The sequence below is a fragment of the Hyperolius riggenbachi genome, chromosome 11 (genome assembly GCF_040937935.1).
Source record: "Hyperolius riggenbachi isolate aHypRig1 chromosome 11, aHypRig1.pri, whole genome shotgun sequence".
NCBI lineage: Eukaryota > Metazoa > Chordata > Amphibia > Anura > Hyperoliidae > Hyperolius > Hyperolius riggenbachi.
Genome location: NC_090656.1, coordinates 124106236 through 124130753, shown reverse-complemented (window position 1 = coordinate 124130753; position 24518 = coordinate 124106236). Strand labels below are relative to the sequence as shown.

At 45.1% G+C, this 24518-nt stretch overlaps 1 protein-coding gene across 1 annotated transcript in view; it reads left to right on the top strand.

The window, feature by feature from the left end:
• The window catches only part of LOC137537706 (mucin-2-like), a 165527-nt gene that overhangs the window by 126556 nt on the left and 14453 nt on the right, over positions 1–24518 (top strand). The window contains exons 45-52 of the mRNA XM_068259642.1: positions 4218–4422; positions 6246–6421; positions 7380–7449; positions 9893–10005; positions 12357–12388; positions 15331–15508; positions 17490–17594; positions 18480–18520. Coding sequence (XP_068115743.1) covers positions 4218–4422; positions 6246–6421; positions 7380–7449; positions 9893–10005; positions 12357–12388; positions 15331–15508; positions 17490–17594; positions 18480–18520 — 920 coding nt within the window. The remainder of the gene's footprint in view (positions 1–4217; positions 4423–6245; positions 6422–7379; positions 7450–9892; positions 10006–12356; positions 12389–15330; positions 15509–17489; positions 17595–18479; positions 18521–24518) is intronic.

Below are 24518 nucleotides of genomic sequence, written 5' to 3'. Positions count from 1 at the left end.
CTTCCTGCCATCCTTTGAAGTCCATGCAGTCCGACTATACTCTCCCTTGAACCTCCAAATTGCAGTTATTTACCGCCCTCCAGGCCCTGCTTCTGTTTTCTTGGATCATTTCTCTGCCTGGCTTCTCCAGTTCCTATCCTCTGACATCCCTACCATCATCATGGGTGATTTTAACATTCCTATTGACACCAATAACACTGTCTCCCAAAAACTTATATCACTCACTTTCTTTTATGGCTTGTCTCAGTGGTCCTCTACCTCAACCCACATTGATGGCCATACGCTTGACCTTGTATTCACTCGTCTCTGCTCTGTCACTGACTTTACTAATGATCCACTACCACTCTCTCTCCTCCTCTTTTCCTACCACCCTGGCACAAGCACGCTCACATACTCGAAGAAACTATCGCAATCTAGACATTCAAACTGTCTCTGATGCCCTGGTACCTCTCCTCACACAATCCTTCACTGACCCAGACTCGGCTGCAATACACTACAACAGCTCCATTACAAAATTTATGGATGACTTCACCCCCCTCGTCAATGCCCGCCCTCACCGTGTCTGTCACCAACCCTGGATGACCAAAACCACTAAACAGTTAAAAAGATGCTCTAGAGCAGCTGAACGGCGCTGGAGGAAAAGTAACACAAGTGAGGACTTCATCTTATATAAAATTCCCTTGAAAAACTTCAGAAATGCACTTTCTGTGGCAAAAAAGTCCTATTTTTCTTCCCTAATATGCGCCCATTTACACAATCCAAAATGCTTTTTCAGCACCTTCAACTCTGTTCTCCATCCCCCTCCTCCTCCTCCTTCATCTTGCTTATCAGCTGAAGAATTTGCAACATACTTCACTGATAAAATTGACAAAATCAGAAGTGAATTCTCCATGCAGCCCTCAAATCCCACCTCCACACCTCTCATTGACTGTTCTCTAACTGCCTTCTCTCCACTCTCTGAACACTCTCTTTCCTCTATAATTGCCAAAGCTAATCTAACCACCTGTTCTTTGGATCCTATTCCCTCCCATTTCATTCCGCAGCTATCCTCATCTCTCTTGCCTGCACTAACAACGCTATTTAACCTGTCCCTCTCTACTGGCATCTTTCCGCCCCCACTCAAAAAAGCTGTTGTGACACCACTACTTAAAAAACCTTCTCTAGATCCTACCACACTTGCCAACTACCGCCCAGTGTCACTTCTCCCATTTGCATCCAAACTACTTGAACGCCATATACATGCAGAATTAAGCCATTATTTATCTGCTAACTCCCTTCTTGATCAGTTCCAGTCTGGCTTTCGCTCTAACCACTCCACGGAAACAGCCCTTACCAAAGTGGCCAATGACCTTCTTACAGCCAAATCCAAAGGTCAATTTTCCATACTCATCCTTCTTGACCTGTCATCAGCATTTGATACTGTCGACCACACCTTACTCCTACAAATACTTTCAAATGTCGGAATAAAGGGCCTTGCTCTCACATGGTTATCTTCCTACCTCTCTGGAAGGTCCTACACAGTCTCCTACTCAGATCAAATCTCTTCTCCTCATGCTTTGTCTGTTGGGGTTCCCCAACGCTCTGTCCTTGGTCCCCTCCTCTTTTCCATCTACATGCATGGTCTTGGTGATTTAATCAACTCATTCGGGTTTCAATACCACCTCTATGCAGATGATACACAACTGTACCTCTCTGCCCTAGACCTTAACTCCCTCCTTAAACGTGTTCCTGACTGCTTGTCTGCTATATCCTCCTTCACGTCCTCTCGCTTCCTAAAACTTAATAGGAGTAAAACAGAACTAATAATTTTTACACCGTCTCTGTCCACCTCCCTGCCTGAAGTAACAATAAATGTTAATAACACTCCCATAACTTCAGTTCCCAGAGCTCGGTGTTTGGGGGTGATATTCGACTCATCTCTCTCTTTTATTCCTCATGTTCACTCCATAACCAGCTCCTGCCATCTCCAACTCAAAAACATATCTCGCATTCCGTCCCTTTCTTACTCAAGAGTCAAGACACAACTAAAATGTTAATACATGCTCTCATAATTTCTCGTCTGGACTACTGCAACGTACTACTTTGTGGACTACCGTCTAACAAACTGGCCCCGCTCCAGTCAGTACTGAACTCAGCTTCTCGTCTCATTCATCTTTCTTCTCGATCTTCCTCTGCCGACCCTCTTTGTCAAGCTCTTCACTGGCTGCAAATTAACCAGAGGATTCAGTTCAAACTCCTAACTCTAACCTTCAAAGCTCTCCACAATCTCTCTCCCCGGTACATATCCTCACTAATCTCCAGATACAAACCCAATTGCAATCTCAGATCGGCACATGATCTTCTGTTGTCCTCCTCTAGAATCAACTCCTCACATTCACATTTACAAGACTTCGCACGCGCTTCACCCCTCCTCTGGAATGCCCTCCCTCAACACATCCGACACTCGCCAACCTTTGTTACCTTTAAACGCTCTCTAAAAACGCACTTGTTCCGACAAGCATATGATCTACCTTAGGCCACTTCCCTTTGTACTAAGACCAAATTGCACTCCTACTAGGTATCCTAAAACACAAAGCCTCTATATATTTGCTGCATACTACCCCTCCTCCTGTCCCCCCCCCCCCATTCCCTTTAGATTGTAAGCTCGCAAGGGCAGGGCTCTCTCCCCCTTTTGTGTCTTGGTAACCATTATACATTTTATTCATCATGTTAATTTTATCACTGTCATTACCAATTCTATAATTTGTATTTTGTATCATTCTTTGTATTTTGTCACTAATTATGTATCTTGTATATTGGTGTACACCATTGTCTGTATTATTATGTACCCCATGTTTGTTTCTTACTTTGTACAGCACCACGGAATATGTTGGCGCTTTATAAATCAATAATAATAATAATAATAATAGTAATAGTAATACACAGTGCATAAACTGCAACTAACTAGCCACAAGACCTGTATAATTCATATGCACCAGTATTTAAAGGGATGGGTTGGCAACACTGAGCATACACAGGCTTTTGGCTTTAGTTGATGAGTTTACCTTTAGTTCAGTTTTATTTTGACTTCAGTTTCCTATTTATTAAAACGTCCTGGACATTAACTGATGTCACACTGAACATAAATTGAAAAATACATTTGTTCGGAAAAGCCTGTGTAGACCAGACTAAAATAAAGTTAATCATTAATCAATCTAAGCTAAAGTGTACCTTTACTAGATTTCTCTTTACACCTGAAGGCTGCAGGGCTAACATTTCTGCTGGGCTTTGGTTCTGGAGCCTGTTTCTCATTTCCTGTTTCAGTGACAACGGGGTTGATGCACTAACCTCCGGTAATATTGCCGTGCCCAGACAGTGGGCAGGAATATTACCGTTACTATTACCAGCAGTGTACCATGCATTGTGCAATTGGCAGGACCCGCGACACAAGATTAACATGAGCATTACTACAGTAACGCATGTTACGCAGGTAGCATAATGCACATTACTATGGCATCACCCACTTTACCCATGTACTGCAGGTAATTGCGTAAAACATGCAGTACACTGCTGGCAGTAGTAATGGTGCTATTGCCATGCACCACCTGAACATGGCAATATTATCGGCTTAAACCTCATGGTTTCAAAGAAAAAAAATTACAGCAAGATCGCAGAAACAACTGCTCATCGCTCAAAAAGAATTGCTGGTCGCAGGAAATTTGCGTGGTGGGTCTTTGCTCTTAGTGGTATCAGGGCCGGGCCGAGGCAGAGGCTGGAGAGGCTCCAGCCTCAGGGCGCAGTGTAGGAGGAGGCGCAGAATTCATTCAGCTGTCATTCCTAATTGTGTTTGAAGCAGAAAGAAATTAGAAAAGGGGATACATGGCAGTGACTGCAAGCCATAAAACTAGATATTATAGGTGTTGGGGAGGTTGTGGGCCCTGTGGCACCTCTTAGTCTAATAGCAATCAGTGTGTGATGGCTGGGGTGGAAGGGATGGAGGGGCGCACTTTGGTGTCTGAGCCTTGGGTGCTGGAGGACCTTGTCCCAGCTCTGAGTGGTATAGCTATAGAGCAATGATTTTACACTCCCTGAACACTGTGACAATCACATTAATTGGAGCACCAAAACCTGCTTTCAAAGGACAACCATAGTATGCTACATTCTTAAGTAGCATTTCAAAAGTCAAAATCAAAGTCTGGTTTGGATGATGAATGTATAAACATTTATTTTTCATATAGGTACTTGCACCAACAACCAAGCAGACGACTGTATGACACGCAGTGGGGAGATCGTGTCTAGCTGTGAAGCTATGGCTGATACCTGGGTAGTAGATGATCCAAGGAAACCGACATGTGTCAATCTCAGAACCACAGTGGCCCCTAAAGTCACTGAGCCTTCTTCTCCATGCAAACCATCTCCACTGTGTGACCTCCTTTTGGGACCGTAAGTCTCTTGGTTATAAGCTTCATTATTTGCAAGTCGGGAAATGTATTTACCACTTGGGAAATGTATTTGCCAGCCCAGCATACCATGTGCTTCCCAGAGATGGACTGACTGTAGGCCATTTATGCATACCAAAGTAACTCTCTGCAAGAACAATAGACCCTGGAGTGGATTTGCTTTGTCACCTGAGCATGTGTCTCAAGGGGGACACAAAAACATCTTGGAGAGTAATTTTTTTTTTTTAAATGGCAGAACGCAATATATAAACCTCATCCATTTCTTTTCCATCCATCCTCATACAAAGTAAGCTTATGACCCACAACGGAAAATACCTGTAATGAGAGGGATATGGAGGCTGCCATATTGATTTCCTTTTAAACAATACCAGTGGTCTGGGGTTCTGCTGCTCTTTCGTGCATCAGTCATGCCTGAAACAAGCATGCTGCAAAGCTAGTCAAACTTCAGTCAGAAATATCTGATCTGCATGCTTGTTCAAGGTCTATAGATAAAGTATTAGAGGCAAAGGATCAGCAGGACAGTCAGGTAATATACATTGTTTAAAATGACATAAATATCGCAGCCGCCATTTCCTTCTTTCTTCAGGTGCCCTTTAAGGACCCTATGGCATTCCCGGCAGGTGGAATCTGCTTGGAATTTATATTTTGATTTGATATTTTGAAATTTGCTGTTTGCTCATATACAACTTGCTGAGTTAGATACAATCAATGTAGTTGGACATATACACAGTGCCCTCTTCCCTACTTTTGTTGAAAAATATTATCATACCCTGGTAGATTACTACCTGTTAGGTATCTTTTCTTATCAGTTATCGTATTTGAGGCTCTAAGGTTGTTACATTTTATATGCAAATAAGTTGGAATAATAGGAAAACCATGGAAACTATTTTGTGTTTGAAGATGAATTAAAACCTAATAAATGTTGCAATCACTATAGATTCCATAATAAGAAAAAAAGTTTGAGTTCCATCTTGGATATGGGGACTTTCTCAGTATGTTCATTGCAGAATCCAGAAACTGAATATCCAGTATGTCTGGGTGTAGGTCTGCAACATTAATTTCATAGGTGGTTTTTGCACTTTTACTTCATCCTAACCTCATCCATAATTCAGCAGCCTTATTTGATGACCAACTCTAACTTCCATTTCAAGGTAGAAGCCTTGCTTTATGCCAAACCCCAAGCTCCATCTTAATGTAAAAGCCTTTCTTTATGCCCAACCCTACCTCCACCTTAATGCAAAATCCTTAAATGATGCCAAACCGTAACTTCCACCTTAATGTAAAGACCCTTTTTTCTTGACAACCTTAACAACCACCTTAATGTTAAAACCTCTCTTGATGTCCAGTATTACCCCCCCCCCCCCCCCATGTAAAAACCTTACTTGATGCCTAACACCAACATCCACCTTAAGGTAAAGGCCCCCTTACCTTCAACCTACTACTACCACCTTTCTTAATGACCAAGTTTAACCTTTCCTTTAATGTAAAAATGTTTCTTGATGCTTATTTGGACCTCTCCTCGCATTGTAAAAACTCTTCCTGATGTTTAACTTTAAACTCTAACTATGATGAAAACGCCCCTTAGTCAAAACCTCTTTCCTTATGCAAATCTTTAAACATTCTAACTCCAACTATTAAAGCTAAATCTCCCTTTAACCTGACCCCAATCTATGCCTAACTCCAACCTTCCTGGTGTCATCTATCTGTGACTGGAATTACATTTTAATTATTGTTATCTTTTAGAAATGTTTCCTGCAAACTACTGTAGATAGTTATTTGATCATTTTTTATGTTCTTTTTATACAGGACATTTGAGAAGTGCCACCATGCTCTGCCACCGACCGACTACCACAGGGCTTGTATTTTTGACAGCTGCCATGTGCCGGACTCCAGCATAGAATGCAGCAGTTTGCAGCACTATGCTCTGCTGTGTGCAGATCAGGGTGTGTGTGTTGAGTGGAGACACAAAGCCACAGAATGTTGTAAGTACTGCCATCCAGTCGTCTTGTAGGTGACTTTAGACAGTAAACTAGTGATTTGTGCTGACAGCTAGTGTGGAGGGGGTCATACTTTCTGTAGATGGATGTGCATGATATCCAATCAAATAATAACAGCAGCCTGCTCACTAGAGTACCGTTTCACCTAAATGGGAACTCCACTTTCTTTAAAATGGATCTTCGCTGTAAATTCCAATGTAAAAGATAGTCAGAATGACACTCACTATGACTGTTCCCCCTCTTTCACCTGATGCAACAATGGCTGACTACGCAATTAAGCAAAAGGGAACTAGTGCAGCAGTTCTGTAATGCAACATACTATGGCTGGCACTGCATCTCTCTTTACCTTTCCTGTCTGTGATAGGTTGGCTCTGTGGCAAAGGTAGAAGCAGAGTACCGCTCAGGTCACCCTATAGGGCACCTCCCACCCACAAATGATACCATTTCTTGGCAGTCTCTGAAAACAGAAAGGGGGCGTGGCTAACCAACAAAACCTGGATTTTATGGCACAATATTATAATTTATGCTGCCTGTGCTGATAGTGTGGGTTTTATTTGTTCCCGGAGGTCTTCTTTAAAAACAAATAAGCCTTTCCCAAATCAGATATATATGTTGCAAGTGTTTTAATAAGTAATATTATTAGTATTATTTTACCCTTTAATGAAAGTGGTGGTTACCCTTTAAATTTGCATTTCAAGTATGATATTAAATATACTTTTGGAAATCCCACTCACTATTTTCTGTTGGGAGAAATGCCTTGATATCCTTAGTATTCAGCAGATCCATGATAGTGTAATTCAGATACAGGTATACCTGAGACCTAAAATGGGAACAGTGTCATTTCCATTATTTTTTTTCTTTTCAGACAGTACTATAAGAATAATAATGTATTAGTTCTTGAAAATGTTTGTGTTGTATTCAAAAATGTTCTGTTTTCTTCCAGCCATAACTTGCCCATCAAACAAAGTGTACAGTGCATGTGGTCCAGTCATACCAAAAACCTGCCAGACTACGTAAGTGTCTCTCATTAATGAAGGGCTTTCACTGCCCAAGTCAGTATGGCTGGCAGTGCATTATGGGTACCAACATGTAGGGTTTCCACACCAAAATAATACATGTTATTACATGATTTTTGTAGTTGTTTTTTTAGTTATGTGTGCTGTACTTTTATTTTGGCTGTATTCCTTTCACCAGTCTACAACGGGGAGGTGTATGGACACAGTTTGCTTTCTTTTATATAAAAGTACAGCACATATTAGGGCCTGCATTAACCTTTATACTGCTGCCAATAGCAGTATAAAGGGGGGTGGGGGGGGGGGGGGGCTTGTCTAAAATCTTTTTAATACAAAACTACTTCAGCCTACAGCAGATATCTTTAGGCATTTTTGTGTCCCCATATTCTTTTGCCACAGATTTCTAAAAGGCGTTCAGTACAAAGCTTTGGCTCAGTGCCAGCTTTCTAGTTTACTTGAAATATGCAAATAATCAGGCCGGGATTTACCTCACAGGAGCCTATAGGCACAGATATCCTGGCACCTTAGACTTCACCCTTCACGAACCTCCAAACCTCCACAAACCGCACCACAAGTGTGCTGGCTGTCCCAGCTGTCACTTCTCCCTTACTTCCCTTGTCCGTCATAGGTAGCTACAGGTGCTTTTCAATATTGAGGGAACTTCTGGCTACCTAATTCTAAGTAGCTAGAGGTGCCCCCAAGTATAAAGTAGCTAGAAGAATCTCAGTATTAAGTAGCTAGAGGTGCCCCTGACTGAAGGGAAGTCTCGTCAGTGGAATGCTGTGAGCAGAGTGTGTAACCTCTCATTTACACTCTCATCAGGACTCTGCCTAGGGTAGGAGGAAGGCCGAAGCCCAGGGAGGGGAGTGAGGCACCTTTCCATCATCATGTGCCTACAGTGCCTTATGGTAAATCCAGCCCTGCAAATAATTTTAAGTTAATGCAGAAATGTGCAGATGTTACTGCAAAAGTATGCATATTGGATAAGGGCCAGTGAAATGCTTTTACTGTAAGCTTTGATTAGTCCATTTTACTATAGATTTTTATACTAATTAGTATAATTCTATATCATAATAATTAGCATAATTCTTAATCATCTTAATTTTTTTTGCAACTCAATAAGAATTTTACTCACTAATTTGAACTTTGGTACATGCAGATATGGGCAAGACATTCAAGAAACACAATGCAAACATAGCTGGCACTGGCGTGTAGCTTTTGTAAAAAATAGTAAGCAGTCTAAGGGATAAAACTGAGCTGTAGCTAAAAAAAGTTCCCCTGGGAGGTTACTCACCTCGGGTGGGGGAAGCCTCTGGATCCTATTGAGGCTTCCCCAGTCCTTCTGTGTCCCATGGCGGTCTCTCTGTGCCCGTCCGAACAGCAGGATGTAAATACTTACCTTCCCGTCTCCAGCGCAGGCGCAGTATCGGCTCTGCGCTTGGAGATAGGCGGTAATAGCCGCTCTACAGGGCAGGTGCAAGTCTCCTGCGCCTGGGTAGTAGAGCAGACCCGACAGAGATCTGAAGCCAGGGAAGTTAAATATATCAAGCCTTGTCAGGCTTGTCGAGCGAGGATTGCAGGAGAATTCAGGGGAGCAAAAAGCGCTGGATTGCCTGCAGCTACAGGGATGGGGGAAGCCTCATTGGGACCCTGAGGCTTTTCCCTCCCACAGTAAGTACCCCCCAGGGAACTTTTTTGCAGTACAGGGTCTCTTTAAAATACTTATGAAATAGCGCTGTTAGAAAATCAAGCCAACTCTGGTGCTGTTGTTATTAGGCCATTGATACTTGGTGAAATTAAAGTAAAGGCTAGGTAAGCTGAGATCCACAGCTTCTTTATTCCTCAGAGACCACGCATCAGATGTAAGGTGGCCATACACCATACAATAAAATTATCTGATTTTACAGCAATTTGATACAAATGATCGGTTGGACAGAAAAATTGAAAGTCAAGGTGGATTTTTCAGATCAATTTTTATGAAAATTGAATGGTGTAGTGAAGATTGTACATTTTTTAATGTAGAGGCACAAACAATCTTTTTTTTTTTTTTTGGGGGGGGGGGTTCAATCATATTTTTTCATCATTGGGGAAAAATTGAGCACATGTGTGGGGTACATTGGTCAGCTTTTTCAAATGTTACAATCCATCAGAACAAATTGATTGTAAATCCTGAATTGAAAATAAATGTAATACATTTTATGGTGTGTGGCCAGCTTAAGGAGCATCGAGGAGGTTGTGGAGGGGAAAGTGGATGCACCAAATGTTGACATTTGGATGTTCACCTGCAGCCAGCATCTCTGAAATGACTGATCTTTCTGACATGCAGCCTATATTGCAGGTATCCTGTGGTTCGTGACAGGTGTAATTTAATTACGTAGAAGCTGCTTATTTGTGTAATAGCAAAACATGCACATCATCCATACATTTTGGTTTTGTGTTGCAGCCCAGAAGAAGCTGTTCAGCTGAAACATGAGAAGCGATTAGTTGAAGGATGTTTCTGTCCAAAGGATACAATGCCCTTCAGCCCTGCTGTGGATGTATGTGTATCTACCTGTGGTAAGGAATCTCTTTGTTTACACTCGAGTTTATATTATTTATTATGTCTTGACTAACCAAAAAAACAACCAACAGCTCTTTTCTCTTTTATGTACAGTTGCACAGGGGAAGAAGGGGTTGGGAATCAGATTGTCCATATAGTGGTTCTACCCTTTTAATCCTCCTTCTGACTTTACATTTTTGTGTCCATGTACTGTGCATTGCATGTAGATGTATGATGCCAAGTCCACTTATGTCAGGGAGTAGAGGGAGTGCTCATTGCTCAGATGTGCACCTAGCTTTGAGAGCCCCATCAGCATTTTGTTACGGGACCCAAACTTTTCAGTTACTCTACTGTGCAGAAACCTTAGTTATATTATTTATCTATTTCAAAGTTGCAACAGTGGAGCAAGTAAGTGATACTCTGGTTAATCCTCTAGATCAGTGTTTCTCAACTTTTTCAAGCCAAGTACCCCCTATCGCAATTCAGTTCGAGCCAAGTACCCCCTACCAAGTACCGTGTGTGTGTGTGTGTGTGTGTGTGTGTGTACACCCCAGGTATTGGTGCCCCCAGTATAGATAGATAGTGAGGTATAGGTGCCTGCTCCAGTATAGGTGCCCTCAGTATAGCTAGGTATAGGTGGCCCCAATATAGCTAGTTATAGGTGCCCCCAGTATAGCCAGGCATGGGTGCCCACAGTATATCTAGGTATAGGTGTCCTCAGTATAGCTAGGCATGGGTGCCCCCAGTATAGCCAGGCATGGGTGCCCCAGTACATCTAGGTATGGGTGCCCCCAGTATAGCCAGGCATGGGTGCCCCCAGTACATCTAGGTATGGGTGCCCCCCAGTATAGCCAGCCATGGGTGCCCCCAATATTGCTAGGTATAGGTGCCCCCAGTACAGCTAGGTATGGGTGCCCCCAGTATAGCCAGGCATGTGTGCCTCCAGTATATCTAGGTATAGGTACCCCCAGTACAGCTAGGTATGGGTGCCTGCCAGTATAGGTGTCCTCAGTATAGCTAGGTATAGGTGGCCCCAGTATAGCTAGGTATAAGTGCCCCCCAGGATAGGTGCCCTCAGTATAGCTAGGTATAAGTGGCCCCAGTATAGCTAGGTATAGGTGCCCCCAGTATAGATGCCCTCAGTATAGCTAGGTATAAGTGCCCCCCAGGATAGGTGCCCTCAGTATAGCTAAGTATAGGTGGCCCAAGTATAGCTAGGTATAGGTGCCCCCAGTTCAGCTAGGTATGGGTGCCCCTAGTATAGCCAGGCATGGGTCCCTCCAGTATAGATATGTATAGGTGACTCCAAGTACAGCTAGGTGTGGGTGCCCCCCAGTATAGCCAGGCATGTGTGCCTCAAGTATAGCCAGGAGGGGGACGCAGCGCATGAGAAGGGAGCGATGCCCATACATAATGGTGGGGAGGGGGGTCCACTCCCCCCCTCCCTCACCTGGGCTCCCCCATCAGCGCTTCCCCCCCTCCGACACATTAACAGCGGCATGGTGAAAGGAACGCAAACTTCTGCATTCCACGCTGGAGGTCTGATCTTCTCTGAGCCTGACGCAGCTTCCTGATAAACAGGAAGCAGCGTCATCGCTAACAGAGAAGAATATCCGGCGTGGAACGCGGAAGTAAGTCCACGTTCCTTTTACCATGCCGCTGCGGTTAATGTGTCGGAGGGGGAAAGCGCTGACGGGGGAGCCCATGTGTGGGCATGCTCCCCCGTTTTGCACTGAGTCCCCCTCCTGGCTGCGTACCCCCGGCTGGGGTCTCGCGTACCCCTGGGATCCGCGAACCACGTGTTGAGAAACACTGCTCTAGATGAGCCTGCAGAATTTTCTATCATGATGCAGAAATAAAGTTTCAGCATTCTCTCCCTGATAAGTTGCCTGTCGTTTGCATTGAGCAAACTATTATCAACCAAAACATTATTAGTGTTTCACCCAACAATTTATATGCACAGGAGTAGCTACTCCACTGGTATGTCCTCCTTATTCTCTGGATTAGATAGTTATACAACCAGAGGAGAACAAGGCAAGTGTAGGACAGCACATCAAATAACTCATAATATTGTGAGTATAGTATGTGGCATAAGAAAGACAGTCTGGCTAATGGAAAGGAGTAGTAGGAAATCACCAAAAGGCAAATGAAAGTGTATTCAGTATTCATATGAGTAACTTTTTTAAAGTTATGCTTTATACGAATTCCGATTGTGTGCAATTTAAATGTTTTGCGAAATGTGCTTTGTGCACACTAATGGTTATGTTCAGGGTAAATTTGTTGCTTCATGATGTGACAGCATAAATCTAAAAATATCTTCGTTAGATAAAGGGACATGTGACTATATTTACACTCTTGTCTTTTTCAGGATGTGTTGGACCAGACAATATACCACGAAAGGTGAGTTTTTGTTCTTTATGTATAATCTGCCATGGAATGTTTTGATATTTTCCCTCAATCTTATTAAATTAGGAGTGTAAATACCCCATAGAGGCCTTATTGTGTAAGGGCATTAGGTGCCCTGTATAGACATATAGACATGAGATTTGGGAATCTTAGCATGGCTTAGACATTTATCCTTATGCAGGCCCTTATCTGTATGTGTTCAGATATTTATAGTGACCTGCTTCAAGGGCTGTATTTACTTAATTATTGTTTATTAATACAACATTCACTCAAGACTGGAACTCATTCTTAATGCATTTTATATTTGCAATCTAGTGGTTAACAAATAAAACACAAAGGAGTGCGTTGGACCAGCAAATTATAAGGAAAAATACCGCTATAAGATTTGAGAGTGGATCATCATGTGTATTACTTGACGGTCCCAAGAACTTGGCCATTTTTCCAACAGATATGATACTGTCTATAATATGATAAAAAATATGATAAAAAATACATTAAGGTTTTATGAGTTCAAACCCAAGTGCAGGCACTGTTTTTATCAAAGCCATTGCCAGGTTCCATGTTAGCATTTGCTGATTGCTATTCCATAAGTGCTCCTGAACCTCAATATGTAATATGTTCACTGGTCTATTTAAAATGGCTGAATCTAGCAGAACATTTTCCCTACATTTAAAATTAGGTTCATCTTACACACACTGTGATAAGGTAAGTAGGTACGTCTTGCAAACACTATGATAAGACCAAGGTATGCAGGTACATTGTAGGTTGGAGTGCTTGGATAAATAAAGGTGAATGATGCCACCTGTTCCAAAAAAGTCTATAATAAATAAACCAGCACCTCCTTATGTCTTAAAGCTTTGCTAGACGTAAAAAGTTGTATAACTATAATAAAGCATTTAATAAAGTGAACCTGAAGTGAAAATAAACTTAAAGAGACTCTGTAACATGAAAAACATCCCCTGGGGGGTACTCACCTCGGGTGGGGGAAGCCTCGGGATCCTAATGAGGCTTCCCACGCCGTCCTCTGTCCCACGGGGGTCTCGCCGCAGCCCTCCGAACAGCCGGCGACTGTGCCGACTGTCAGTTCAATATTTACCTTTGCTGGCTCCAGCGGGGGCGCTGTGGCGACTTTCGGCACGGAAATAGACGGAAATACCCGATCTCCGTCGGGTCCGCTCTACTGCGCAGGCGCCGAAAACTTGCGCCTGCGCAGTAGAGCAGACCCGACGGCGATCGGGTATTTCCACCTACTTCGGCGCCGACAGCCATCAGAGCGCCTGCGCAGGAGCCAGGAAGGTAAATATTGCGTCACCGCTGTACGGAGGGCTACAGCGAGACCCCCGAGGGACGCAGGACGGCGTGGGAAGCCTCATTAGGATCCTGAGGCTTCCCCCACCCGAGGTGAGTACCCCCCAGGGGCCGTTTTGTCGTTACAGTTCCTCTTTAAGAGATAAACTATTGTATTTATACGCCTACTCCTAAAAAATATTTTTTTTAGATATTCCATGGTTTTATTTTATATTTAAACTTTTACAAACTAGATTGAATGTTTTGTTGCCTCTGCTCAATGGCAGCCTAATAAGTGTCACAGAGTTAGAAAAAGGTCAATAGTTCATGTATTTTATCTCCCTCTGCTCTCAGAAGTTGTATTCTGCCAGGAAAACTTTTATGGCTGTAATCTGTTTATCAGTGATATATTCCCGATAAGGTACTGACAAGACAGAAGCTGTCACTTCAATGCTTAAAAATTAACTATTTCAGGCAGCAAAATAGAACAAATAAAACAGCCTGGTTATTAATATGGTTTGCACCGTACATACACATGTTTATCTCATCATGTCACATGTAGCCTCAGGTACACTTTAAGGAGGTGCTGATTTATTATAGATATTTTCCCTAAGTGTATCTGCTACCATTTGAGGCAAGTACGTATTCTGTAGTGCCAATAAAAACCTGAGACTATTACTAGCATGAATAGCTTCAATATCACTGTTAATGGATGGATTGTTGAAATCACCTAATTATAATGCCTTGTTTGCTTGCAGCCCTTTCATTCTGCTGCAGCTCTTCATGCTTCCCTGGCTTCATTCAGGTGTGGTGTCTTATAACACACCTCAGTAAGCAACTGAATTCCTTTACTTGCATCATGAATATATACTGTATCTTTTGGATTATAAGACTCACTTTTTCTCCCCCAAAAGTGGAGTAAAAAGTCACTGCTTGTTATAGTCCAAATGCAGGGAGTTCCTGACCTCTGAACGCCTGCCAATATGCACCTCCAACCCGCCGCAATGTCGGGGACCCGGACTCCATGTTCTGTGCCCATGCAGAGGAGAGCACAGGGGGACGAATGGGGGACACAGAGGGACACAAAGGAGCATAGAGGAGGACACAAGGAGGACAGGGGCAGAGATATTAGGGGGACAGGAGGACACAAGAGGGGCAGAGGAGGACACGTGGAGAGAGCTACAAGGGGACACGAGGTACAAAGGGAGCATAATCCACAAGATGTCCCTTCACCATGGATGCACCAGGTTTAGTATATATATATATATATATATATATATATATATATATATATATATATATATATATATATATATATATATATATATATATATATATATATATTTCCCTGGTATTTGTCCTTTAAACCTGGGTGCGTCTTATGGTCAGGAGGGTCTCATAGGCCGAAAAATACGGTACTCCATTCAGACTCTGCTCCATGACAGTCTTCAGCCATGTCTTCATTCACAGCAGAAGTTAATTCTGATCTGCCTCGACTTCCATTTTTAAATTGCACTAGCAAAAATATCATCCACAAACTCATTACTTGAAATGTACACTAAACCCTTTCTACCTGTTTTTTAACAGCCCTGATGTAATTTGTATTGGAACTCTAATCATATTTTTAATGATTATTTTACCCCATACAGTATGGAGAAGAGTTCGTATTTGATTGCCAGGACTGTGTCTGCAGGGAAGGTGGCAGTGGCATCCTTTGTGAACCGCATCAATGTACCAAGTTGAAAGATGTCAAGTGTGAACTGGAAGGATTCTATCCTGAGACTCAGATCAGCTCCAATGACTCCTGCTGCCATGAAGTTGTGTGCGGTAAGTGCTGCTTGCTTACAACTTTATTTGGTTTTCTTGGACTATATGCAAAACTAGGATTGCCTATATAGCAATCAAAAATTAAAGCTAAATTTCAGGTATCAGTCTTAAAACCTTAACAGATAAGTATATGCACCACGTCAACAGCTTAAATCATAGCATACATTTGTAGTGGTCATCCATCATTTTGGTGCAGGGTGAGCCGAATGACGGCTCACCATGCTGCCGCACAAAGTCTGGGTGGCACTAATTACTATTCCCCCTCTGATTCATAGCAACTCAGAGGGAGACATAATTCAGGGTCTGTCAATCCCTGGATCCCTGAATTACCAATACGCGGGGCGTGGACTATACCACTCCTGCTACGCGCTGAACTGAGGCGCTATGCGGTGCACTACTTATGCCGAGAAACCATGCCTTGAGAGCATAATTGTGTTTGTACACAAAAGTATAGTTATTTGTTTTATCCCCAAAGTATAACATAGATCTCAATTGGATCACCTACGTAGTTGTAAATGTGATGCCATCTCCTGTCTACTTAAAACACTAGCAGGACAAAGGCAATTTTTGACTTTATGCTGTTAATAAAGCCCCTCCATGACTAGCAGAAGACCTGCCTCCAGACACCAAATGCACATCTCCTGTTTACCACCAACTACCATTTTTGGGGATTGACAGTAATGTGAGAAGTGGTGGAACGAGGCCAGAGTGGTCTGGTCTCTGAATGAATAACTATGCTGAAGTAAATAAGTACAGTTGTATTTTAAGCTTCTAGGTTTATATTTTCTTTGCAAGGATTTTGAAAGTACATTTGAAATTCGGAAGCACGTTTCTTTGCTGCTGCTTCCTGAAAAGAGACATTGGTAGAATTCAACCAAGAGATATAGGGTTTAATCGCTTCTATTACTCTTTCATAAACAGCCTGCATGGAAACTTCATTGACAAATTGGGTTGTACCAAGTGCCCCGCCCCCAACACACGCACGCACGCACGCACGCACGCACGCACGCACACACACACACACACACACACACACACACACACACACACACTCTCTCTCTCTCTCTCTCTCTCTCTCTCTCTCTCTCTCTCTCTCTCTCTCTCTTTCTCTCTCTCTCTCTCTCTCTCTCTTTCTCTCTCTCTCACCCTAGATGCTTTCAGCTTGGGTGATTCCTAACAATCTAGTACATGTAATGAAAAAAACGGTAGTATGGTACACATCCACTTCTCCCTTTCAAATGTGACAAAAATTAGAAGAGTTATAGTTTCACCTGTGCATATATATAGTACCAACCCTGACAGAGTTACTAGTCTTCTAATTGTGGGTTCACTTATTTAGCAGGGCAGAACATTGCTCACTGTTTGACACTGCTACTCACCATTTAGTCGTGGCCACATTCAGTATATACTGTATGAATGGTATAAGTTCAAAGAGAAGTGACAGTACCTGGCACCAAATGCAGCAGGGCAGACACACCAGGACTGGGACCAGGACACAGAGCGTGCTCATCCAGAATCCTTGTAATCCAATCGAGTTGAAGAAAAAAGCGGGGCACCACTCCTTTAAAAGTCCCTTTATTCCGGTGGAGGAGACAGCAGGTACATGCAGTGGGGGTATCAAGTGCCTGACAGCTGTTTCGCTGGGTTAAACCAGCTTCTTCAGAGTACATACTGCCTCTGAAGAAGCTGGTTTAACCCAGCGAAACAGCTGTCAGGCACTTGATACCCCCACTGCATGTACCTGCTGTCTCCCCCACCGGAATAAAGGGACTTTTAAAGGAGTGGTGCCCCGCCTGTGCCAAAATGGGGACACCTGGATTTTTTTCTGTGCTCGCTGCACCACTATCAGTGTAAATGAGCGCATTTTTGTTAAATTATTGGAAGCCTGAACAAACCTTATATATGAACAGGAATTAAAGTACATTTATTAATTGTGTTGTTTGTTTGAATAATCTAAAATCTTGAATGTTTGTCCTTACAGAATGTGATCCCAGCCTATGCTCAAACAAATCTCCCAACTGCGGACTTGGTTATGAAGCTGTTGGTGGTATTCCAGATGGACACTGCTGTCCTGTGTATACTTGTAGTAAGTTGTTTCATTATTCTGATTTGTTCCATTTATTCTTATTTTAGTACAAATCTTGATGTATCAAAGATACCATCATACTGGTCCATGGTGCATGTTTTTTAACAAAAAAATGGTTTTGATTAAGTGTACACCCCACAAAATATATGTAGAGTAAAATATATGAGTTGATTTGACAACCTATTTTGAATGATACCTGTACTGCCGTGCTTTAGCATAGCTTCCAACTGTCCCTCTTTGGAGGGACAGTCCCTCTTTGGGAACCCAATCCCCCTGTCCCTCTTGCTTCCTGTCCCTCTTGCGTACTGTAGCTACTTCTATATAGGCTTAAAGTGTACCTGAGAGGGGGCAGGAGAAATAAATTATACATACCTGGGGCTTCCTCCAGCCCCCTCCAGGCAGATCGCTTCCTCACTGTCCTCCTCTGCTGCCAGGACCGTCCGCATCCAGGCTGATGCATACTGTAGCTGCTCATTGCAGTGGTGTTTATTTCTGCAAACAATCTGTGATATATAGGCCAGAGTATATTTTGCACATGATTGTGATATTGCTTTATACCCCTTTATTTTATACTGCCTTTGATAATAATTGTTTGATGCACACTGTAAATAACTGTATCAGTGCTATATAATACATAAAAAACTGACACGATTTAGAAGTCTTTTCTAGATGGTGATGTTGCAATTCCATTATGCCTGCTAACAAAGTATTATTGCTATCATTTTTATGTACAATTGCAGAAATAGAGTAAATATGCTAAAGATAAGTGTACTTATAAAATAAGAAAATCATTTAGGATGAGTGTACTGTATAACTGCATTGATTATTTATATTACACTAAACAGAAAACAAAATGTCTTCACATTGCTGTCCTTTTGTTTGCAGTTCAGAAGAAAGTCTGTGTCCATGGAAATGCAGAATATTTGGTAAGCTTTTAGATTACTTTAACCTATGCTAGTATAGAGGTTAATACAAAGCGCCTCTATTCTCATCTAACATTAAAATGAAGCTGAGGTATAAGACCTATGGAAGCTGCCATATTTATTTCCTTTTAAACAATACCAGTTGCTTGGCAGTGCTGCTAAACTTTCTGGTCAGTAGAGTCTAAAATCACACACCCGAACAAGCATGCAGCTCATCTTGTCAGATTCTGCCAGGGGGGAGGGGGAGGATTTTGAAATAATAACTTAGAAAAAATACAAAATTTAAATAAATAATTGTGAATATACTGTATATATATATTGGAGCTTGCAGCTGAACATTTTAAACATTGCTATTATTGCCGTTTATGTGCCACTCCCCCCTCCTCCCCCCGGCTCCCAGGCACCCCTCACAGTGCTCTTTAAATGGAAAATCCATGATTGAGATGCATTACCAGTCACAAGTAGTGGTGCTCAGCAGAGCTCGAATATTCGAGTAGCTCGAATATTCGAGCTCTTTTTCAGCTATTCGAGCTCGGTATTCGAGCTCCGAATAGCTGTAGCTATTCGAATGGGCTATTCGAGAACACTCGAATAGCCCATTCACTATTCGAGCTATTCGAGCAAACCGGCGCTATTCGAGCTCGGTACCGAGCTCGAATAGCGTCATAGCCCAGATTGATGTGCTTAGAGCCAATCAGAGGGCTCCCAGGCCCTCTGACGGCAGCCAATCACAGAGGGGGACCCTGGCCAGCCCCTACCCTATAAATAGCGGCCGCCATGTTCGGGTTTTCCATGCTTGCCTGAGACTTGTACAGAGAGAGATCTGCTCCTTTGTGCTTTGGCTTAGCAAGTGCTCTATTGTGTTCATTTACCTAGCGTTTTTGCTCACCTACACCTGCCATATACACCTGTATTGTTGTTATTTAGATAGACATTGTATTTTAGTTAGTAGCTTGTGTGTTACATTAGAGACAGGCAGCTGCTGCAAGCTTACAGGTTTAGGCCTCAGGGGGGCCTTGCCTCTGTGGGCAGCTGTCCTCTGTTTATTTCTCTCATCATCTATACCAGTATTTCTGCTGTCCTTTACTAATAGTATTGTAGTTATACTGTACTAGGAGTAGGACACTCACTGACTGTCACTGTTTATAGGCTACTAGCTAGCTCCTGCGTGTGTGCACTCACTCACTGTCTGTGTGTACACACACTCTATTTCCTTCTGATTACTGATTGATTATTGTTAGTTGTACTTACTTACTACTTACTCTTACTGTACCCGTAGGGACACTCACTGTCACTGTTCATATAGGCTACTAGCTCCTGCGTGTGCGCACTCACTGTCTGAGTGTACACACACAACACACACTCTATTTCCTTCTGATCGCTGATTGATTATTGTAATTAGTTAGTTCTACTTACTGTTACTACTTACTCTTACTGTACTAGGAGTCTAGGACACTCAGTCACTGTGTTCATAGGCTACTAGCTCCTGCGTGCGTGCACTCACTGTCTGAGTGTACACACACCCACACTCCATTTCCTTCTGATCGCTGATTGATTATTGTTATTAGTTAGTTCTACTTACTGTTACTACTTACTTACTCTTACTGTACTAGGAGTCTAGGACACTCAGTCACTGTGTCCATAGGCTACTAGCTCCTGCGTGCGTGCACTCACTGTCTGAGTGTACACACACCACCCACACTCCATTTCCTTCTGATCGCTGATTGATTATTGTTATTAGTTAGTTCTACTACTTACTGTTACTACTTACTTACTCTTACTGTACTAGGAGTCTAGGACACCCAGTCACTGTGTCCATAGGCTACTAGCTCCTGCGTGCGTGCACTCACTGTCTGAGTGTACACACACCACCCACACTCCATTTCCTTCTGATCGCTGATTGATTATTGTTATTAGTTAGTTCTACTACTTACTGTTACTACTTACTGTACTAGGAGTCTAGGACACTCAGTCACTGTGTCCATAGGCTACTAGCTCCTGCGTGCGTGCACTCACTGTCTGAGTGTACACACACCACCCACACTCCATTTCCTTCTGATCGCTGATTGATTATTGTTATTAGTTAGTTCTACTACTTACTGTTACTACTTACTGTACTAGGAGTCTAGGACACTCAGTCACTGTGTCCATAGGCTACTAGCTCCTGCGTGCGTGCACTCACTGTCTGAGTGTACACACACCACCCACACTCCATTTCCTTCTGATCGCTGATTGATTATTGTTATTAGTTAGTTCTACTACTTACTGTTACTACTTACTTACTCTTACTGTACTAGGAGTCTAGGACACCCAGTCACTGTGTCCATAGGCTACTAGCTCCTGCGTGCGTGCACTCACTGTCTGAGTGTACACACACCACCCACACTCCATTTCCTTCTGATCGCTGATTGATTATTGTTATTAGTTAGTTCTACTTACTGTTACTACTTACTTACTCTTACTGTACTAGGAGTCTAGGACACTCAGTCACTGTGTCCATAGGCTACTAGCTCCTGCGTGCGTGCACTCACTGTCTGAGTGTACACACACACCACCCACACTCCATTTCCTTCTGATCGCTGATTGATTATTGTTATTAGTTAGTTCTACTTACTGTTACTACTTACTTACTCTTACCGTACTAGGAGTCTAGGACACTCAGTCACTGTGTCCATAGGCTACTAGCTCCTGCGTGCGTGCACTCACTGTCTGAGTGTACACACACTAAATTTACTTGTGATTACTACTACTGATTATTGTAACTGCTAGTTGTACTTCCTGACTGTTAATACTTACTTACTGTACTAGGGGACACTCACTCAGTCACCTCACCAACCAACCCACTCCATTAAAGTACCCCACTTTTCACCCGCCCTTTTACAAAACTTTTGTCTATACGCCCAAAACATTGAAGATGTCTGGAAGTGGCAGCCAGCGCGGTTTGGGCAAGGGGAAGGGCAGCAAGGGAATCAGGAAGAGAGGGAGCAGCATTGTGGCAAGCCGCGGCCGCGGGCGCGCCACCATGCACAGTTCCGCAGCAGCAGCAGCAGCGTCAGTGGCTAACATTCCTCCCATAGCCACTGGCCGTGGACGCCTTGGGCGCCGCCCAGGAGGAGCATCTGCAACTCACGCTGCAGAGACACAGCAGCAGCAGCGTGTAGCACCTGCTCCCATTTTCCTCCAGCCGGGTCGGAAACGTCCCATTGAGGAAAAGGATGCAGACACTGTGGTGCAACTCATGACGGAGGATGAGCAGCCCGCCATCAGCTCTGCATCCGAGGCCTCCACCCTCACCACCACCACCCCTGTTCGCAGCAGCCGCCCAGCAGGGCCTGGGGAGGAGGCCAGTTCACCGTCAGTCGCCGACCTGTCACTCAGCACTCTTTTGACCCCAGGCATGATGAGTCAATTGAATGCTGTTGTTGGCGATTTGGAGGAGGAGATGCTGATGGGCACTTTGGGGGAGGAGGGATTGGACAGCAAGACTGTGGCGACAGTCAAGCGTCCCATCCATGCATCAGCAGAGGAGTTTGGGGGGTCATCATCAGAGCAGGACATGTTTCAGGAGGGGCATGATGATGATGACCCGGTGACAGACAGAGACTGGGTGCCAACACATCCAGAGGATGTCGTCCTCAGCAGCTCTGAGGAGGAGGAGGAGGATGCGGTTGTGGGCCTTGCAAGGAGGCGCATCATTGCAAGCATTGGCAGCGTCCCACAGCCTGCTGGTGTCTCAGGCTCAGCAGCAGCAGCAGCAGCATCAGCCAGTACCACCACCAGCCGCACCCAAGACCCCCCCCCCCCCCCCAACCACCACAGGGAAACAGGCAGCAGCGCTTCCATGCCGTAGGGGGATGTTTTTGTCACCAATCTGGCGGTTTTTCACCATGCCCACAGTGTACAGCAAGTACGCCACTTGCAACCACTGTCAGCGGAAGTTGAGCAGAGGTGCAGACCCCTTGAAGTTCAGCACCAGCTCGCTGATCAACCACCTTTCTGCGAAACACTTCCACCAGCATGAGGAGTTCCAGAGGCTGAAGGCATCTGGTGCTGGCAGTGGCACCAATCCCATCACTGCACAGCCTTCAGCAGCAGCAGCAGCAACAGCAGCCACCCGCCCTCCTGCTCCTCCAGCAGCACCAGCAGGAGTGCGGAAACGCCCTGCTCCTCCCCCCTCTGCAACTCCTGCCGCCGACACTGAGGCCTGTTCTGGCAGCCAGTCCTCAGTGGCCTCCTCTGCTCCGTCTGCTGATTCCCGTGCCAGCAAAAAGGCACGCCAGAGCCTTTTGAGCGAGTCCTTCCAGGGGGTGGTTAGGGCTCTGCCTCCCAGCAGCCGTCGCGTGCGGCAGCTGAACGGCTTGCTGGCACGGGCCATGTGCTCCCAACTCCTGCCGTACACGCTCGTGCAGGAGGGGAGCGACATGCGGGCGCTGCTTGCTTGTGCAGCCCCAGACTGGCAGCTCCCCAGCAGACACTTCTTCGCCCGCAAGGCCATTCCTGCACTGCACCGCTTTGTGATGGCCAATGTGGAGCGAGGGCTGGAGCACGCGGTTGGTGAAAGGGTCCACGTCACCATGGACTCCTGGAGCAGCCGCTTCGGGACAGGCCGCTACCTGTCCTTCACTGTCCACTGGGTCAGCTTGGTGGAAGGGGGTGAGGATGGGAGAGCAGCAGCGGGCACAGCAGCAGCAGCAACACAGTGGGTGGTGCCACCCCGCAGGGTCAGGGGAACTGCAGCGGGTTCCTCCGATCCTCTGCCATCCTCCGCCACACCTGGCCAAACCCCCCGCCTCAGCAGCAGTGTGAAGGCCCGCCACTGCCAAGCGCTGCTGCACTTGGTCAGCCTTGGCAAGACCAAGCTGACGGCAGCCCACGTGTTGGCCAAACTCCAGGAGCAGGAGCGGATTTGGCTGACCCCCAGAGGCCTCAGAGTCGGAGAGGTGGTGTCCGACAATGGGGCCAATCTGGTTGCTGCCATAGACAGGGGAAACCTGACCCACATCCCCTGTCTTGCCCACGTGCTGAACCTGGTGGTGCAGAAGTTCCTGCGCACCTACCAGGGGATGGACGAGCTGCTGGAAACGGCAAGGAACGTTGTGCGTCACTTCCGGCGCTCGGCTGCAGCCTGTGCGAGCCTGGAAGACGTGCAAAAGGAGCTGGATCTGCCACGCCATCGGCTGATCATTGACGTTCCGACTCGCTGGAACTCCACCCTGGCGATGTTGGAGCGTCTGGTTGAACAGAAGCACGCTGTCAACCACTACCTTGCCCTGGCCACTGTTTCCGCAGCTCAGAGAAGGGACAAGACCAGCAACATCCCGTCCATCGTCCCCGATGATGACTGGAGGCACATGCAGCAGGTGTGCTTAGTGCTGGCTCCCTTCCTGCAGGCCACAAACATGGTGAGCAGGGACCATGCTATGGTCTGCGAGTGGGTGCCCCTGGTTTCTCTGCTGAACAGGGCACTCGATGCTTTGCTGGCACAGGGAGCGGCAGCCTTGGACCAGCAGGAGCGGCAAGCAGCTGCACAGTCCACCTCTGAGGGGGAGGAGGAGGAGGACTTGGTGGAGGTCCCTGACCTGGCTGCTGATGAGGGGGATCAGCGCAGTGCAGCTGAGTTGGTGCGGGGGTGGAGAGAGGATGAGGCAGCAGAGGAGGAGGATGAGGAGGACAGCACTGACGTCGATGTGCCAGCAGACGTGGCCCGCCTCTTCCCAATGGCAGCGCACATGCTGACGTGCCTGCGCAGGGACCCCAGGGTGATCCAGATGAAGCAGAGGGAGGACATCTGGATCAGCATGATGTTGGACCCACGCCTCAAGGGGAAGTTGAGCCAGTTCCTGCCGCCTGCAGGAGGAGACCCAGCGCAACAAATAAGGAGCTTGCAGCAGGCCCTTGTTGAGCGCTTGGAGGAAGCCTTCCCCCAGCCTTCCACCCCCACTGTCCAGCAGCCAGCACAGAGGCAGCAGCAGGTGCCTGCATCCAGCAGCAGCAAGCGCCC